The 20552-nt window shown below is 40.6% G+C and overlaps 1 protein-coding gene and 1 long non-coding RNA gene across 3 annotated transcripts in view; one reads left to right on the top strand and one right to left on the bottom strand.

The window, feature by feature from the left end:
• LOC131273836 (uncharacterized) overlaps positions 1 to 3754 on the bottom strand; it is a 100832-nt gene extending 97078 nt beyond the window's left edge. Inside the window, exons 1-2 of the mRNA XM_058277994.2 lie at positions 3741 to 3754; positions 3087 to 3307 (exon numbers count right to left, since the gene is read on the bottom strand). Of these exons, the coding sequence (XP_058133977.2) occupies positions 3087 to 3307; positions 3741 to 3754 (235 nt within the window). The remainder of the gene's footprint in view (positions 1 to 3086; positions 3308 to 3740) is intronic.
• Positions 3755 to 4979: 1225 nt separating this feature from the next.
• LOC131274099 (uncharacterized) lies at positions 4980 to 15298 on the top strand. Of its 2 annotated transcripts, XR_009181303.2 has the most exons (6): positions 4980 to 5105; positions 7609 to 7721; positions 8152 to 8345; positions 10193 to 10251; positions 14705 to 14763; positions 14853 to 15298. It is a non-coding gene; the product is annotated as an uncharacterized lncRNA (long non-coding RNA). The 2 variants fall into 2 exon arrangements; XR_009181304.2 differs by lacking the exon at positions 7609 to 7721 and having other exon boundaries at positions 4990 to 5105.
• Positions 15299 to 20552: the final 5254 nt, after the last annotated feature.

Genomic DNA, 20552 nt, shown 5'->3' on the forward strand with positions numbered 1-20552 from the left:
GTGGAAGTCATTTAACTCCATTAGCAGCTGCATGCCATCTACATAAATTGTAGCAACCTGTCTTTCCCTGAGATCAGGAACAAGATAAGGTAGTGAACTTTCATCACTGCTAATCATCATTGTCCTGAAGTTCTTGAGAGAGCCAACAGGCAAGAAAAAGAAATGAAAGGCATCCAAACTGGAAAGGAAGAAGTAAAGCTATTTCTATAAACACAGATGGCCTAATCTTTTACAAACAAAATCCCAAAGAATCCACAAGAATAGTAATGGCACTAATAAAGGCATTCAGCAAAATTGAAAGATACAAGATACACAATGCAAAGTCATTTTTGTTTCTATAATCCAGCATAGAACAATCTAAATGGAACTTTTTAAAACTTCCAATCAAATAGCCTCTAATGAATAAAATATCTAAAAATTTAACAAAAGGTGAAGCATTTATATACTGAAATTAGAAAACACTGCTGAGTGACACTGAAAACCTAATCAAATAGCAAGATGTCCATTGTTCATCGACTAACTATATTGTTCTGATGTCAATACTACGCAAAGGAAACTACAGATTAAATTCAAAATCAAAATTGAGTAGACTTTTTTTTACAGAAATGGAAAAGCTGGTCCTCAAATTCCCATGGAATCATTAAGTGGCTAAGCTAGCCAAGACAGCCTTGAAATAGTTTCACAATGTAAACACGCTTATCAAAATATCACTCAAATTTACCCTATGTAATATACAAAAAACTAGGAAAACCTGACCTATTCTTAAGGGAAAAGTCAATCAGTAGACACTGTTCTAAATTAACCACAGAAGGATTTATCAGACAAAACGGTTCTGTCTATGCTCAATGAGATTAAGGTACATTCTCTTTAATTATTTTGTCCTTTTTGTTTTTAAAGATGCATAGATCAGACAAAGTGTTACATTAAAAAATATAAGAGGCTCCCAAATACACTATTCCCCACCACCCCTACTCCTCCCACATCAACAACCTCTTTCATCAGCATGGAACATTCACTGCATTTGCTGTAAACATTTTGGAGCACTGCTAGGCCACAAGGGCTGCAGTTTACACTGTACAGCCTACACTCTCCCCCAGTCCATCCGGTGGGCCATGGCAGGACATACAATGTCCTCTATCTGTCCCCATAATACCATTCAGGTATTATGAATGAAATCCCAAAAATATCTGCATATCACAACTCTTCTTCCATCTCCCTGCCCTCAGCAACCCCTGTTGCCACTGTATTGACATAAAGGATACAATTTCTTCCAGTGCTAGAATCACAATAGTTCTAAAGTAGAATACCAGCAAATCCACTCCATTCCATACTCTCTTCCTCCATCTTGTGGGCCCCGGGATGGCAAATGTCCACTCCAAGTATAAACTGAGAGGGGGCTTACAGCCCACATGGCTGATGGACTGTATTATCCCATTTGCAGTTGTAGACTCTCTTGGTACCCTGGTGTGGTGGTTGGCTAGCCTCACCTCCCTTTTAGCTGACCTGGGTAAGTCCAATGAACTGGAAAGTAGGTATTGCTACTCTGCTGAGGCTCAGGGCCCAGCTGGCACATGGTCCAGAGACCCAAGCCTCCTGAGCACACACCAACCCCAGCCCCAACCACAGGTTCAGTGAAATTGACAGAAAAGGCGTGTGTAGAGAGGTCACATCTCCATCCAACTCCATCAAAGGGCATTCTCTTTCACTGAGTGGAAAGATAGGAGTTCTCAGCAGAGAAAAAGAAACAAAGAAAAGATGTAAATGACAACTTTTGATCTAGACATAAAGTTATAGAAAATTTTAAAAAATTCATTGAGCAATCCCAATTAGAGAAGACAAGTAAGGGATGAATGAATTGGTGAGATGGAATTTAGATGAGTAGAAATAATATAATCTGAGAAAAGAGAGCGAGTGAGAAAGAGAGAATTGATCCAAAACTTGAGCCTCATGATCTGTGGGGCAATACTAAAAGTTTTAATATTCATTTGAAAGACTGGGTTGAGCAGAAAGAGGCTGGTGCCAATAAAAAGGTAAGGGAAGAAATGACTGAACACTACTCTATGAAAGAGAGATCCAAGGGGCTCAAAATCTCACCCTGATACATCATAATCAAACTGCTGAAAACTAAAGATGAAGAAAAACATCTTGAAAGGAGTCAGAAAATTTGACAATTTATTTGTAGAAGAATAACAATTTGAAGGCCTTTGATTTCTCTTCAGAAAATATAGAGGCCACAAGAGAGTGAAAAAACATCATTAAAGGGCTAAAAGAAAAAACCCTCAACCAGGAATACTGCAGTCATCAAAAGTTGCTTAAGGTTTAAAGGCAAAATAAAGACAGAAGGAGAGGATGGAAAAACAAGTGAATTCATCACCTGATGACTTGCTCTACAAAGATGGGAAAGGAACTTCAGGCTAAATGGAAATAATTCAAGGAGGAAGCTTTCAACTTCAGGAATAAAAGATGTGGATCAGGAATGGTGAGTATCTGGGGAGAAAGAATAACTTTTTTCCAACTGTTAAATTGTTAAATATATGAATGAATTTTGAAAAATTATAAAAATACAAAATGTTTGCAGAAGTTATACCCTAGACTGGGAACTTAGAAGACCACTTCAGCAAAGAGGGGATTAAATGATTCCTATGGCTGTAAGGTGTCCACATTTTAGTTGGGTGGGTAAAACATTAATTCTTTTAGACTGTGATACCTGTATTATTCTCAGAGCAACCACTAAAAAAGAATTCCAAAGGAATTCCAGAAAAATTGTATAACCCAAATGGTCCTTTTTCTAAGAGATAGGAATAAAGTAGCTAAAACATCAGTATACAAGTTATTAAGTGAAAAATAACTCTCTTGGACAAATACCTACAAGCAGGATTGCTGGGTCCGATGGTAACTCCATTTCTCCTAGCCTGTCCTTCCCCCCACCATAGTCACCTCCACCACAACAGGACTGGTGCCTTCTGCTCTTTAGATCTGAGTGGCTCTCCCCAGTCCCCCAGGGGATAAGGTGGGGGATTCACAGGCCCTAACCCCAAAGATGCCACCTTCAGCAGGCTCCAAAGCATCTGAGCCCAATGGTTCACCTGTTTCTGCTGTCAGCTCGAGGGCACCCTGTCCCATGTGGATGCCAACTTTGCTGATGCCAGAGTAGAGGATGGTGGCTGTGTCTCCCAATGGGTCCTGTCTCCCTTGTGACAAACTCCATCTTCCAGCATCAGAAAGTCCAGACTTGCCAGAGGAGCCAGGGGGCTGAGCCACAGCTTTTGATGTGCCTTCATCCTGCACATATTTGGCTAAGGAGCAGCTAAGGAGCAGTCAGAAGTCAGAGACAGGTTCCTATGGCACTGGGAGTGCATCTATTCTGGGGGTCAGTGGATGGTTCTCTTCCTTCCTCCCCAGGCCTGGGTTCTGATGAGAAACCTCCATTCTCAAAGCTCAGAAAGCACCTCCCTCCAGAACTTCCAGACCACTCCTGTGACCTCATGCACCAAAGCAAGCACCTTCACAAGCTCATACACCTGCTTCCCACCGCTGCAGAGGGAGTGGTGTTCAGCCCCAGCCCCCTCCAGGCTGCCCCAGAGGTCCACAAGGAAGGTAAGTCAGAATGGCCATTGGTCTAGTTTGTCAGCTTTTGTGGTACCCCAGAGGAAGATCCAGAGAGAAAGGGGTTTCGATGTGATCTCTGGGGTAAAATAGATTCAAGGAATTCAAGGAATTGCTTAATCAAATCCAGTCACCATAAAGGCGACATTCCTCAGCTGCCACAGAAGCAAGGGAACCCTCTGATGTTTCACCCTCAGGCAATGAAGTCACTATTCTGATTCTAGACTTGGAAAAGAAAGCAGCACTTCACAGTCAACAATGCACTGGGGGTGGAGGAAGACTGAGTCCAGCTTAGACAGGCAACACCATGCAAACTTCCAGTCTAACTGCCTTGTAGTTAATCCTGTATCTATTTATGGAATCAACATCATGAATTCACACCAAAATATCCACTTCGTCCGCCAGCCCACTTCAAGAGGGTTCACTGCAAATCTTGCATTTTCACATCTGTAACTCTATCTTTTGAATACTCAGAAGGTAGATGGGGTGAGATACAAAAAAGGACTGGATGATCAGTTGAATCCCAAGGCTGTCGTGAGTTTACTGAATAGAACTGGTCATCTTTTGCATTTTATGTAGTGGGCTCTTGATGTGTTCCTTTCTGAAAGCTCACTATTGTCCTCATTGTCTACATATCTGCTGTTGTCATTGCTCCTAAAAAGAGATAATGCCTTGTGAAAACTCATGGTGGAAGCATCATTCTCTCTTGTGAGACTGGGTTGGGTTAATTGATACAACATGAAGAGGGCTTTGGTTGAGATCTGGCTGACCTAGATATGTAAGAATTTCTGGGGTCCTCTGAGGGATACTGGCCTTCATGGAGTATGGGGGTGAAAACCCCCTCTTCATGGTGAAAACCCCATCTTTCTTCTCTAAGTCTAGTGGGGACTCTTGATGCAGGAACATGAAGCATTTCTGAGAACAGGGCTGTGTGTTTGTTCTCCCTTGGGGATTTGAGATTACTCTCAGCAGGATTGGGTTCTCTAAGGATGTGGACATCTCAGAGTACAAATGATTCACCATGTCCCCTCTCTGTAAATCATAAATCATAATTTCTGCAGTGAGTTCAGAATGAGCAGGAGTATGAAAATGCATTCAACATCACTAGTGATCAGTAAAATACATATCAGAACCACAAAGTCTCACGCCCATATCTTCCAGAAAGGGTACTCTTAGGATGAGAAAGACTTCAGCAGGGACGGTACGGACTCCACACTAAGAGAGTTGTTCAAATATTTAGTCAGGGAGATAATTGGGAACAGGGAGACTTCATTCATTAACTCACCAAACCTCAGTCAGGTGGGTGACTTTGCCAGTTGATGAGCATTAACTGTTCTTCCAGAGTAGTTCAGTTAAAGGTGAAGCTAATTCTTTGCATAGCTGTTATCTGGCAGTTGGTCTGGAATGTCTTAGGTTCTGAGCCAGTAGAGGAGCCAAGCAGACCACTGGTCACTTGGGATGGTAGTCCAACCCCCAGGAAGACTCACATGAGACAGAAGGTATTGTGAAGATGCTGGGGGAAGAGGGCCAAATATTTGAACATCCTTGATACTTCAGAAGGCCTTTATGTGGGGGAAACTACCTCATATTTTGCATCAAGGATGGAAATGTAGAGACAGGAGGCTGGGTCAGGATAGGTACTCTTCTTGTGGGTGAGCCACCTCCTCCAGGGCATCAATTCTTCCCCTCAGGAACTTTGGAGCAAGAGGATTTTTCAAAGGAACTGTTTCAGTACACCATGGTTGACATGTCACATAACACATATTTGTTGGCTTAAAGGAGTTTATTGTCTCACAGTTTTGGAGGCAGTGATGCCAAGATTAGACTCAGTAAGGTCTGTGCCCTCAGTGCTTGCTTCTGCCTTTCCTCGCCACGATCCAGGGCAACACTGGGGTTATGGAGGTGAGGATTTCTTGCCCCCCCCCCCCCCCCCGTTTCCCCAGAATAGTCACACTAATATACAGACTCAGGCTCCAGGGTAGGTCACCATCTAGAATGCCTCTCCTTTACTTCCTTTCCCTGACGACTTGGGGCCATCTGGCTCTCTAGCAGGCCTGTTTTCAAGTGTTTCAGGGTTTGGTTTGGGTTTCTAACCCCATTATTTGTAGTGCCCTCCTAAGGGGTTGGTAATAAACTTTCCTGAAAACAGTAACAACAACAACAACAACAAAAGACGCCTTGGCTGCCTTTAATTCACAACTGTTGTGAAGTAGTTTCCAATATTCCATGCTCTGGTCTTCCAGACAGATATTTTAGTATTTCACACTCAGTTTGGGCCTAGTCCTTTGGCAGAAGTTTTTAGCACAACATAAGAACAGTGTGCCAACTTCACTATTATTGTGCCCCCAGTTTATCCAGTCTGCCTTTGGTGTCCATAAATATCTGTCTGGGAGCGTAGAAAAAGGTCATAACTCCACTGTGGGTATTGCTCTTGGAATTTAGGATGACTTTTGTCTCACAATACTTATACATTACAGTTATGAATTACCATATGAAGAAAAGTAACTGAGCAAACAGGTGAATAATAAGAAAAAGAGCACTAGATATATCAATAAATTAATATGGATTGTGTCTCTAATTTGAGCCAGGACCATTACTTAATTCTGAGGACAGCCGATGAGGCCAATGGTACTAGCTCAGTATTTCAGATCTGGAAATGAGACACAGACAATTGAGTAAATTTCCCAGCTGACATGAAGCAGAGTCAGGAATCAGCCCTGAACATGTAATTCCAATCAATGTCCACGTTCCCAATCACATTCATCTTCTGGCCTTGAACATAACAGCTGCTGTCAAAAACATGCTGGGTAAGGCATTAGAAAAGCAATTCAAGGCAAGTGTTCAGAAGAACATTCGACCTTTTCACTTTTACAGGTGTCATTAGCACTCAAAATAGTTATTTCTCTATGCAACTTAAACATACTATTTAAGAAACTTCAGATGGCATAGCAAAGAGAATCAAAATCACAAGCTCACCGCTGAAAAAATACCAAAGCTATTTTTTTTTTTTTTTTAACGTACTGGGGTTGGGGATTAAACCTGAGACCTCATGTATGTGGAAAGCCAGTGCTTAACCACTGAACCACATCGGTTCCCCTGAGTTGGTTTCTTTTGTTTGATTGTTGGTTGGTTGGTTGGTTTTGTTTTTGTTTTTTTTTTCAGAGGTACCGGGAACCAAACCTAGGACCTCCCATGTGGGAAGCAGGTGTTCAACTGCTTGAGCCACATCCATACTCCAATGCTAATATTTGAAAGTATTTCTTCTCTGGTCTTTGACCATTAAAACATACACACGCACACACACACAAGATAAAGAACTCAGTTAACTATCTAACCTGAAGGACAATACAGAATACTGAATACCCCAAATACACTACAACTACAAACAACTTCTCAAGTCTTCTTTAAAGCCCCTTGCCTGGAAATACAAAGATGGGACATGATTTGGATTGCTACCTGAATCTGTGCTCCCCTAATTGCAACCCTAAGACCCTAAATAAGTGCCTTTGTTGCCTTGCAGCTTAGTTTATTTCTCAGTTGACATTACATAGTGTTAGAAACAGGATTCTAAGTCCTACCAACCTGACTCTGGAGCTACTGTTGGATTTAAGCATGGTAAAGGCAAAAGCCCCTTTAGCTCTGCCATCTCCCCCAAAGCCCTGAGTTCCTGTCTGTGAGTCCTCTTGGTTCTGAACATGCCTCTTTTTGGTTGAGGTTCTAGACCTTTTAGGGGTGACTTTTGAACTTTGGCATTTTGACAGAACAGCAGTCCTGTTTGTTTACTTGAACATTTTTCTTCTGGTTTGGCCTGGTGATAGAAGGCCTTTCTGTTGGCCTTTTTTTTTTTTTTTTTTGTATATAGGGAGAACTTATTTGTTTGGCAATTACTTGAATGGGACTTTTAAAATTCAACTTTGATAATGAGCTCTTTTAAGTGGGGGATGCCTCCCTAACAATCAATTTGGCTTTTGTGAGCAAGCAAATTATTTTTGGTCAGCACAGGATGGGCACTTAAACACTATTAGAATGTGTACCACCTTTTAAAGAGAGACCTTGGCCTGATGGAGGAACCACCTAGTGACAGGGCAGATGAGGAGACCCCATCTAATTCCAAGGTAAGGTTGCCTTTCTTTGTCTGAGAAAATTGTCACTTTACTTATTCCTTTCATTTTCAATTGAGTTCAGATATGAAAATTCTGACCGTGTACATTATAGATGACATATACAATTTCCTTACTTAAGGAGTATTCTATTACTGTGTCAAGTTGTTATTTACAAATAGCAAGAGCAGGGAATCAAGTATATGGGCTTTTTAATTGGCAGCATTTTTTCCTTCTAAGAGTAAGAATTTTTTGTGCCAACCAAAATAGACATGAGAGATGCATTAGCTAGGAAAAGTTTGTATCTTTCCATGTGTGTCTGCTACAATTACTTATGGGACCTTTCACTCAACCACTGTTTCCCATCTGTACCAAAAGTGCAAAAGATCTGTGTCAACACTACACAGCATGATCTGATCCTGAGTTTTCTTTAATATAATTACAGGTGGCCTCAGGTACAAGAGAAAATGGTATGCATTTTTGAACTTTAGAAAAAATCTAGATAATTAAAAAACCAGGGTGGAGCTGATGTAGCCCAGTGGTTGAACACCTGCTTTCCATGTATGAGGTTCTGGGTTCAATTCCCAGGGACTGTGTGCTTGCTTTACTCTGAAGAACCACCCTGATTCCAGCTTCCAGGTGAGAATGAGAAATGGGGATGTGATTATTTTCTGGGTTAAGTGATGGCCATCTGTATTCCCTTTAGGTGGTGAGGGTTTGTGTACCAGGGCTGGAGATATCTATGTTAGAGTCTTTGAGATGAGATTGTGAAGGTGAGGGTGGAGAAGCTGTTTCCCATCTATATAGCACAATTGCCAGCGTCAACTTCTCAAAAAAACCACTACTACACCCCTTACATATATTTACTCATTCAACCTTCAACACAACCATACTATGACTGTTTATTCCCACTCTTCTGAAGAAGAACGGAGGTGCAGAGACAATTAGCCTACAATTTCAAACATGAGTGTCCCTGATCCTGATGCTATAGCCATAATCTAGCCCCATCACTTGGCCATGCGATGATTCTACACCATGCCAGCAAGGGAAACTGAGTGCAGACTGTGAATTGACATAGGGTGAAATGCACATTAAAAAGTCCACATGCCTTTTCAGCTCAGATTCTGAATGATTGCAAGCACAATCTGGTTTACCCAAGTCAGTCCTCCACACTACAGCCCAAACAGATAGGAACTGGGAGATGTTAGCGTATTTCATAACATCAGCATCTTGAGTCCTAGAAATGCTCGGCACTGTTTGCTGCATGCCTTAGGGACAGTGACCAATAAGAACTCAAGTTACCATTTGGCTATTGATCTGGTGTATATCATCCTTGCTGCAATTTTTATAACTGCATTAGAGCCTTAGCACTCAACTCATGTCTCCCCTTAATAATGAGCTATCAAATTGGTGCCTGGATAGTATAAAGATGGACATCCATCACATTCAATGAATAAGCATTCAAGGTATAGAAAAGGAAGACTGGAAGGAAAAATACTACATGATTTATAGTGGTCAATTTTTAAGTGGCAGTATTTAAATATCTTCAAATCTTCTATAACTGAGTATCTTTATGATAAAGGATTAAAAAAACATAAAACAGAATGTTTTGCCTAGACTTGAATCCAGTCCCACAATAAAGTTATAAATAAAATGTCTTTAAAACAATTACCCTATTATTAAACTTTAGAAAGCTAATAAAATGCTCATGTACAAATAACAGCAAAATCCTGCAGAAACAGGTGCTGGACATTGTATGTCCTACCATGGCCCACTGAGTGGACTGGGGGAGAGTGTAAACTACAATGTAAACCATTATCCATGTGGTGCAGCAGTGCTCCAAAATGTTTTCACCAAATGCAATGAATGTCCCATGATGATGAAAAAGGTTGTTGATGTGGGAGGAGTGGGGTGAGGGGGGTAGGGGGTAAATGGGGACCTCTTATATTTTTTGAATGTAACATTTTTTAAAAAATAGAGAAAAAAATCCTATACAAAAGATGAAAAATGGGAAGCAGGTATAGCTCAGTTGTTGAGTGCCTGCCTCCCATGAATGAGGTTCAGAGTTAAATCCCTGGTACCTCTTTTAAAAAAAAAAAAAGAGAGAGATGACATATGTGGAACCATGGATACTGATGATTTTGTAACAGGACAAGGTGATAGTAGCATTTTAGTAGGACTTCAAAATGGCAGGAGGAATGATAATCCATCATTGAACAATGACATGTATTTGGTAACTTTTTTAGATTATTTCACATTGCTTTGGGATGTCATTAGCTACAAAGTCAAGGACTGCATCCCATTTTATTCCTCCACCTCCATTTTGCTATCCTTTTTCCACTCATCAGCAGCTCACACTATCCTTGTTAAATACCTGCTCCATATTACTCTAACCCTTTGTCCATGTCAAGCAAAACTTCAGAGTACTCCAAGGGCAACACTTCCAATGAACTGACTATTACTCTTTATCCTCCTCACTCCCCCAGAGGGCCTGCTAAAATACCTGGGAGCCAGGGCAGTAGAGGAAGCCCCACCTAATTCCAAGGTAAGTTTCCCTTTAGAACCATTGCTTTCTGTATTTTTCTTTTTCCATTCAATTAAAGCTGACCATTACTTTACAGATGATATGTACAATTTCCTTGGTGGGGACTGTGTTCACTTGGCATCTGTTTTGACCTGCCGATCTCTGTTTCAAAAGGACAACCACGAATGGAAGCATTCGATTATAAAAGGACGTTTATCCTTAGCAGCCATATCTTCTTCTTGGATTAAGAATTTTTTAAATGCCAACCAAAATGGAGAGATACATCACACAGGAAAAGCTCATGCCTTCTCCTCAGGTGTCCCCTCACTTGCTTTTTGGTTTCCTTGACTTGACCCTCTTTCCCATCTGGTTTTCTAAAGCCTTCTACAAACACAACATAGCAAGTTGTGATCGTTATAGTGTTTTCTTTTCTGCAACTACAGGTGGCTCCAAGAGCAAGCAACAATAGTATGTATTCTCTCATCACACAATTGCTGAGGAAAAATCTAGATGATGATCAATGAAAATTCCTTGTTGGCTTTGTCTAGAGAACCTCTCCACAGAAAGAAGCTTCCTGATGTGTGTGTGTATGATTCTCAAGGTGCATGTGTGAGAACGTGTGTCCATTTGTGTGTTTTCCTAGATTTCTCTAACACTAAAAAGTTGCTAATGTCAGCTTTCTGTTTAAAAAAATGCCAGCTTCATTTCTTCATGGGTATATGTCAAAATTGTATCAAGTTCTATCCTTTAAATATGTTTAGTTTATTGTATGTCAAATATACCTCAGTAAACCAGGAGAATACCCCATTACCCTTCAGGAAAATGTTGACAGAACTGTAAATGGATAAAATTGTGGGAAACGGACTTGGCCCAGTGGTTAGGGCGTCCGTCTACCACAGGGGAGGTCTGCGGTTCAAACCTCAGGCCTCCTTGACCCGTGTGGAGCTGGCCCATGCGCAGTGCTGATGCGCGCAAGGAGTGCCGCGCCACGCAGGGGTGTCTCCCGTGTAGGGGAGCCCCTCGCGCAAGGAGTGCAACCGTAAGGAGAGCCGCCCAGCGCAAAAGAAAAGTGCAGCCTGCCCAGGAATGACGCCACCCACACTTCCCGTGCCACTGATGACAACAGAAGCGGACAAAGAAACAAAACGCAGCAAATAGACACAGAGAACAGACAACCGGGCAAGGGGGGGAATTAAATAAATAAATCTTTTTTTAAAAAAAAAAAAGATTAAAAAAATTGTATTAGAGAACACCTCTTACTAAGACTTCATAATAAGTCTTCATTTAGTAATAAATCTCACCTCTTAGTAAGCCTTTAAAGTCTGATCATGGCATTTTGATTGGTCATGATAAAAGAAAAGCAGCCATATCTGACTTTTTCAAAACATATGAGATATGGAAGGATTGAGAGGTGAATGAATTTTCGAGTTTCACATCTAGAGAATAGGAAACCATATTCTGGAGATATTAAGTGCTTTGACTCCAAATTCTATACACTTTGTTCACATCTCTTTGGCATGGCGGGATCTCGAATTGTCTATGAGTTTGGAACATTCATGATTTCAATTCTTATTACTGAGCACCACACCTTCAGGGCATCTGCAGCACAACGTAGCATTATCCATTTTTCAAAAGCGCAACAGCCATTTGTGCTAGTAGCTATGGCATGGATGATGCAGAAAGAACATTTCCATCCTCACAATACACTTTCCCGGGCAGCAGCTCTGAGCCTGCCATTGGTCTTTTCATTGAACTCATCTAATACAGAGTATTTCCAGAACAGTCAGAATTTCAGGGTGATAAGTTTGGACATAAGAGCTTTAATGATCCATCAAAATGGGGAAAGTAAATAGTTAAAAGGGGATTCTTTCTCCACCTCGCTCATTTGCAAACCATTTATAATGTCTTATTGAAGGCCTCTGACTCCACAGAGTCCAGAGATGGTCTAAGAACCTGTGGTGATCTTGGGTAGTCAGAAAGCCATCAAGTGGAGAAGGAAGGGATGGGTGTGCCACATTCTCTAAAAACTTTCTTGTAGATGTTTGTGTTCCTAAAGATTGGTTTGTGGATCAGAGGTATGACTCCACCAGCAGTGATGAAAATGACAATCCAGATAGGTAATATCACTCAAGATAGGATCCAATGTGAGTGGGTTATCAGGAACAGTCTAGTAACACTGCTACTTTAGCAACTGAAGAAGGGACTGTGAAATCAGAAAGTAATGGAAATATACATGGAGGTCTGCTTTATTCTTTCCATATTTAATAACAATAGTAAGAAGTATTATCATCATGTTCTTTGAGTGTACTGTGTTTGCAATCATCTTTCCTTGCTATGCTATTTAAGATTCACTTTCCCATAAGACCAATCCTCAAAGCCTTTGTTTTTCCTTGGTTAGCAGCTCTTGGGAATAAAGCACAAGAGAGTGTAGATGAGGTTTTGGTGTTGACCTACAATGGAGGGGATCTGGCAGGACACAAGCTCTCCCAGACTATCAACTAGACTTGGGACAAAGTTCTTCTACTGGGTGCCAGGTGGTGGTTGAGAATTAGGTCTTCTCCCTCTGTAGTTACCAGTCTGGTAGCACTTCATTAATGTTTTATCCTTTCTGACATAAAGAACATGTGCTCTGAGCTGACTACACATGCACCTGGGTGCTGGAAAGGTATCAAAGGAAACATATCCTTGAACATCCTTCTATTCTCTACTGCTCACACAAATCCAAAATCCTGGGATTAGATTAAAACCTGAAATTGCTCCCATTTGAGAGGTTCATGTACAACTCTTTCTCCAACACATTCCAAAGCCTGGCTGGGTTTCTGGAGGCCTTGTGTGAATGGCCTGCCAGGCTTGCTTCACATACTGGCTCTTGCTGTCTTGGAGAGTCTCTGGGAAGCAGGGCCAAGGGTTCCCTGCTCCTCTCAGATTATTCCCATATTACACTGCCCACCCTCTTCAGTAAATCAATTGATCAATTAACCAATCCATTTTAAACCAGGGAGCAACTCTCAGACGCATGGAATTGAATCATGTCCTGCGGGTGATAGTGACCGTTAATCCTATAAATCAAGTGATTGTCCTGAGACTGGTATGACCTTAGGTTCATGGAAGACACTTTGTCCTCACAGCATCCCTATAAGTTTCTGAACTGATTGGAGGGGTTGACTGTAAGGTTAGAGATAAAGTAACTTGTCTGTATTCAGTTAGTCTGAAAGTGATATAATAGGGGATCGACAGGCCACTTAAATAAGTGGAATATTTTGGGAATTCGTCAAACCACTGACGTACTAGCACTGATGGGTGCCTGGACAAGACTGAGGAAAGGTACATGGAGGGGCATGACTGTCGAGTGGGGAACAGGGCAGAGTTGACTGGCTAGAACACAAGACCTGATTCAACTCCATGCTTCTGATAGTTGCTCCCTGGTTAGAGTGGATTGGTTAATTGACTAATTGATATTTTGGAGAGGGTGGCAGCATAATATGGGAATAATATGTGCACAGGGATTGTTCTCCAGTGTTCCTGTATCATAGAACAATATGATTGGTGAAAGTTGACAAGGAGAAAGCAAATGGGCAGTAATACAGAGAGAGAAAAGAGGCAGAGAGGTAGTGAAGGTGGTAAAAAGGAGAAGAAAGACAACATCATGTATAGAAAGACATGGAGAGTATCTGCCTTCTTAGAGGAACTAGAGGATACAGGCATTCCTCACTGGCCACAGGTATAGTATTTGAGAGCTGGGAAAGGGACTCTGGAATCTTAGACCCACTCCTTCACAGCCAAGGTGAAGTGACTGAGGCCCTAGGAGAGGAGTGTGGTGGTGAGGACAGAATTGTGTCCTGGGATAAGACCACACCCTGACATAACCAACAGGAGCTTGAGTTCTGCCCTCAACCCTAACTTTCCCATTTCCTTTCACAAGGTTGATAGATCACCATTACTGCCCGGGTTACCAGGAGGCTTACTTCACAGCTTCTGAAGTATCAGATACAGAGAACAACAATTTGCATGTAATTTCCTTCCTCTTTCTGTCTTTTTTGTAATCTCTCCCTTTCTTATTCATAAGCTCCTCTTTATAGCTTTTCTCCATTCTATCTGTTCCTTATTTTATGATTCTTATCCTGAAGGAAGTGGTCTCATCCAGGAAGTTGAGGTCATGGGAACAACAATGTCTATAAATTTCTCCCATCCTCTTTACCTCTTTTCTTAGCATTGCCCTGGTTTTAACATATGTGCATCACTGAATCAGCTTGCACAAGCCTGAATGGCCCAGGCAGGGAACTGGGCTGGTTGTCAAAGGCTTTGGGCCACACCCAGTGGAAGGAGCACCTGTGAAGTTAGTTCTGGGGTGGGCTTTCCCCTTGCAGGGTGTTCCTGCACATGTGCACATGGTCATCAAGTGGGTTCCTTTCCTTGCAGCTGTCTACACTGTTCAAGGAAGAGAAGTGTCTTTTCATAAATTCTCTTTTCCTAGAATACACTGAAGACACTGAAGAAATGAATGAAAAGACAGGAAGAAGAGGAAGAGGAAATGTGAGTGTGGAGTGGATAGGATAAAGAGAGGAAGGGAAACAAGTTCATGTGCATTCCATTGCTTTCCTAACCTTCTTTTGGCACTTTAGGAAAATCAGCAAAACTGAGGAGAAACTGAGGTTTCCAGCATTCTGTGTGAACATGGAGGTAGAAACAAGAACTGGCTGGTCAAAGTAAATGCAGACAATTAATGATCCGAGGTGTCTTCTGGCTCCTGTTACCCACTCCAGAAAAACTCCTCCCTCCATCTCTATGCCTCCCCAGTGATCCCCACTACTGACAGCACAAAGACCTTGAGCTGGAGGCCTCAGCCTGAGTCTCAGAGGATCTGGAGACGATATGATGTTTGGAGCCTGAGAGGGGATATAATACCAAAGAAATGGAGATGCCTCAGTGCTCAGCCCCTTTTACCCAATTCCCTAATCAGCCAATTGAGGGAAAGTTTATTTTTCATTTTCAAAGACTTACACTGAATTTCAAAAATAGGTTTGACATTTAATTTTAGATGTTAATACATTAAACAATATCTCTCCAACTACTTGTTTTTCTTCATCCTTATGAATAAAAGAAATACATAGATAGATATGCACCCTAAACAAAGTTAGAGTGAATGAATGGACCAATAACTGTAAATGTAAGACTTAACATCTGTCCTCCTACCAATGTCTTCCTGAAATCTGTTCCCTCACCTGAAAGGGATCATGGGAACAATATTACCCAACTTCAAGCCAGTGAAGTTGGATTTCAATGCTGTTTACACTTTCATGTCAGTTTTGCTGTTGATAGCACCATGATTCACATTTCTTTCCACAAATATATTACCCCATTTTCTTCTGGCACAAAGTATTATCAAAACTGATGATGAGATGCTAATGTTCTTTTCATAATGCACTTGCTTTACTCTAATGCACAAAAGACTTCATTCTTCCTTTCCACCCTAGTAATTTTAGCTAGAATTTGTCTTGCTATTAGTCATTCTGAGTCAATACTCAGTGTAAGGTTTCAAAGAATTTCTTTCCAGAAAAATAAGGAATTATAATTTTTAATATTTTTTTCATGTCTTTGCTTTGGTTTTCTCATTCAGGCACTCCAGTTATTCATAGATCATACTTTGTATGCCTGCCTTCAACTTCTGACATTTTTTTCCCTCAAATTTGTCAAATACTCACTAATACTTGGCCATCCTACATTTAAAAGCACTATTTTAGAAATAACCTGTAGAAAAAAATTCCTTTAATTTGGTTAGCTGATTTTTAAAATGCCTATACACATAAAAACCTGTCAGCCACATTATGCCATGATCTTATTACCCAGTATCTTGCCAACATGTGAACTGAAACCATAAAAATGTTGGACTCCTACAAATGGGCTCACACTGAGATTTCACAAATGCACTCCCAGGCTTCCTGTATATGGGGACATTGTGCTGCTCACTGAGTAGACAGCCATCTGTGGAAGTCATTGAGCCCTGATCACAGCTACATCTATAACATATTCTTGTGGTGTATCTCTTAAACAAATGACAAGAGCTACATCATTTAAGCCTCCTTCTTGCACTTGACCTCCCCTGCTCTGTACAAGTGACTTGTTCCAGTATCTTCCAGTAAAGTTTGGATGAATTTATGAATTACATAGAGTTTGACATGGCAGAGGAATACAGGACAAGAAATGAGATTCTATCCCAGCTCTACCTTGTTTCCATGGCTGAATGTGAGAGAATCTTCGAATCTTTGGACCAAACAGAGATCATGGGTTAAAAAAAAAAAAAACCATTCATCTAAATCAATTCATGAACTAACAAAAACTAAGAAAACTAAGCTAATTTCTTGTTCTACACTTGCTTTCCAAATGAGGGCAGAAGGCCTTGATTGCCTCTAGGAAACACAGAACCTAAGACAAGGATATCAAATTCTTGGCTTTTCTGAGGAGAAAGAGAATATATTAGAGATATTATGTGAGCAAGGGAGTTGAGCCAAGCAATCAGGTGGTATATACTAGGGTAGAGGGGCAGTGATGGGTGATGTCACCTGCCTATCACTCATCAGGGATTATCTTCGGTGTGAAAGACCCACTCCCTTTCCTTGTCTGACATTTGGTCCCACGCAACTCACCACTTGGCTAGAGGAGGGGACAATGAAGGTGTCATCATCAGTATCTCAAGATAGTCATCAGTAGAAGCATATTTACAGAATAAAGGCAAACTCTTAAGCAAAATGATATAATCACCTAAAATCAGGTACTAGAGGAGAGGGTGGGGAAAGAGAAGGAAGAGAAAACACACTAATTTCATCACTGCTCACAATGAGGATTAATACACACTAAAGAAATGGATGATTAAAGGAAAATTTTAAAAAAAACAATAACTAGATCAAAATCACAAACCAGAAAACATACATATGTACACAGAAGCATACAAGTGCAAGGAGTGTACTTTTGAGTACTCTTGCCCTTTAATAATGTGATAATGACTTTAAGTAGTTTCCAGTGTTAAATACAGTTAAAATCAGCATCAAAAATAGAGAGCAGCTCTTTTTCCTTTTGCAGCCATCACTGAGCGGCAGTAGCCAAAATGAAGTTCAATCCCTTTGTGACCTCTGATCAGAGCAAGAACCATAAAAGGCATTTCAATGCACCTTCCCACATTTGGAGGAAGTTTATGTCTTCCCCTCTTTCCAAGGAGCTGAGACAGAAATATAATGTTCGATCCATGCCTATCCGAAAAGATGATGTTCAGGTTGTGAGAGGACACTACAAAGGTCAGCAAATTGGCAAAGTAGTCCAGGTTAACAGGAAGGAATATGTCATCTACATCAAATGGGGGCAGCGGGAGAAGGCTAATGGCACCACTGTCCATGTGGGCATTCACCCCAGCAAGGTAGTCATCACTAGGCTAAAACTGGATAAAGGAAACAATTTGGTTGAAATGCAACAATATTCTGGTGTGGGAGGAGTGGGGTGGGGGAGTGGGGGGTATATGGGAGCCTCTTATGTTTTTCATAACATAACCTTTTCTGTGATGTATATTCAAAAACACAATTTATAAAAATGATGGGGGGAGAGTGGGTTATATGGTAACCTCTTAGGTTTTTTCAATGTAACGTTCTATGTGATCTATTAACTTTAATAAAAACATTTAAAAATAAAATGATTTCAAATTATAATGATAAACACCTTGATTTTTAGCCCTATGTATTAAGAACTGTTGCAAAGTACCTAGTTATGTGTTATTTCATTTAACCTTTACAACCACCCTATTAAGAAGGGACTCTTTTACAGATGAGAAAACTGAGGCTTACAGAGATGAAGTCACTTGTCCAAGGTTAACAAGGGTCTGCCTGCCATACAGTCTATGTTCACAATCATTCCACCCAGACTGTCTCCCTACAATTGGTGCAGCTGATACCATGAGGGCAACCCACCTTTCCCCTTCTGAAGTGTTTCCAATCAGGGCATGTTGTAATACCTATCCTACATTTATGCCACAAATCCCTTTATTGGCCCCCATGTTGATGCTCAGTCCTGCACAGTCTCCCACTCTAACAGGTTCTTGTGTTGAGCTACATTATTGGGTGGCTGTGAGGACTAAATGCTTTAATACAGGCAATAGTGCCTGGCACATGGAAAGCACCTAATAAATGTTATTACTATTACAGTCATCCTCATTATCCAGGTCACACCTGGGGCGCCTGAGGTTTCCTGAACCAAAATGTTCTCTGGTTACAGTGCCTTCCTCTGTTCCAGATAAACAATGACTCCGATCCTTGGGATTCACATAGTATATTTCCTTTACTGGTCTAAGTATCCTATCAACAAAACCACTTATTTGGGTCAGACTGAGTGAGTCTCTGTTCCCTGTAACCCAAACAGTAAAAAAATATATAGATGGATTGTTTTGATAGGTGAATTTTTAAAAAGTCTCTAAAGTTACATTATTTTTTCAGGAATAAAAATATTTAGAATGAAAGTGTATTAATAAAAAAATTAGTTTCAAATGCAGGTTTTACTATATTACTAAGAGGGAGAAATTTTATCATCACTAGAAGTATAGATATGGGTCCTTTTTGTTTCCAGGTAGCTTACTCAAGAAAATTATGAAGGAAAAAATAATGAATTAGAATTAATCTGTGAAAACAATTCTTGATGTCCTGACACTTGAAACTTAGCTCAAAAACTCTCCTAAGACCTTCATGTTTTCCATGACAACTATTTCATTTGCTTCCTCCTTCCTTATTAGTTATGCATGCAGTTTTTATTATAGTTTTTCTATATTTGATCTTAAATTGGGTTATAATTGTTTTCCTTGAGTTTCTTTATGTGTTTGTCCTGTCTCACCAAGCAGAATATGAACTCCAGTGAAAAGTGTTTCCTCTCTTCATTTCTTTTAAAACGGCAGTGGTGTATAATATAATAAGCAGGAGATATGAAATAAGATGATACAGATGCTAGAGCGTCAAGTCCCAATTCCCTCACACATTGATAAATCACTAAACCTGTCTCAGTCTCCATGGCATTTCTATAAAGAGGAGATGCTCTCTATCTGATTTCAAAGTCCACTGGGTTTTCCACTTTGCTTCTCTGACTCTGGTGGACCAAATTCATGAAAAGAATCCTGAATATTTAAATCCTCAGGTATATGTGGTACCGCTCATATTCAAAACAAATTACTACATGGAAAGTGATGAAATGACAGGTAGTGTCAAATGGCAAAGGCCACCTGATCTGAACTTCTGGAGGGCATTTACCTTCTGACAGTTTATCTTTAAAGCACTGGTTAGAATCAGATTCCAAGCCATGGTATTTCATCACATATCATAAGCTAACACAGTCTGCCTGCCAGCCTGTCCCCCCAGCAAGTCCACTAGTCTAAAGCTAGCTTGCCACCACTCACCGGCTGCAGACTCTGAGCTTTTACCTGGCCATAGAAAATCACAACTTGGTATTTATAGCTCTGACATTCATATAATTTAATGCAAAAATCTCATCTGACTGCACTTACAGATTACAGCTTAAATTGTCTTCTCTTTCTCCCCTCCTCCAATAATTTATGACTAAATAAGAATAAATTAAACAGAAACACTTTCAGTTCACATTTCACCTCTCTTCTGCAGAATCATATCAACAAAATAATAATAATGGTAGAAGTACTCATTAGTTTTCTATAAATTGTCCAAGTAAAATATTCAGGATTCCAACTACTGCACCTGAACATTAGGCTAGCATACTAAAGGAATGTGATTTGTAAAGATGCAGAGGCCACCTTAATGAGCACATTAAAGTGGAAGATCATAAAATAAGAAAGTAGTTTTTTTGTGCTGCTGAAGTAAAATACCTGGTAATTACCAATATCACAGTGGGGTTGCAGAAGTAAGAAGCAAGGTAAGTGTGTTTGATGTGATATGCATTGCATTGAAATATTTAGTAAGTATATGAAAATTAAGAGATCCCTCAGTAGGTTGTAGGATCAGACTCCTGCAGCAGCTGGCAATTGCTGGAGAGTGGATGGAGAATATGTTGCACTTTTTGGACTCCTAGAGCAGCTGGCAATTGCTGGATAGAGGATGGAGACTATGTTGCAGTTCTGGACTCCTGCAGTGGCCAGCAATGACTAGATACGGCCAGATGTACAAGGGAACATTCAAGTTTTCCATTGGTTTCGTTAGTTTATAATAATAACCGGTTGTTGCCTATGCCTCAAAGGATACACACTAGGAAAAATGAGGTCAGTTTCCACTAAGCCAGGGGTTGAAGGTTTCTTTACCCCTGGGAAGAAGCAGCTGCCGAAATGACAC

This window comes from Dasypus novemcinctus, chromosome 17 (assembly GCF_030445035.2).
Source record: "Dasypus novemcinctus isolate mDasNov1 chromosome 17, mDasNov1.1.hap2, whole genome shotgun sequence".
Taxonomy (NCBI): Eukaryota; Metazoa; Chordata; class Mammalia; order Cingulata; family Dasypodidae; genus Dasypus; species Dasypus novemcinctus.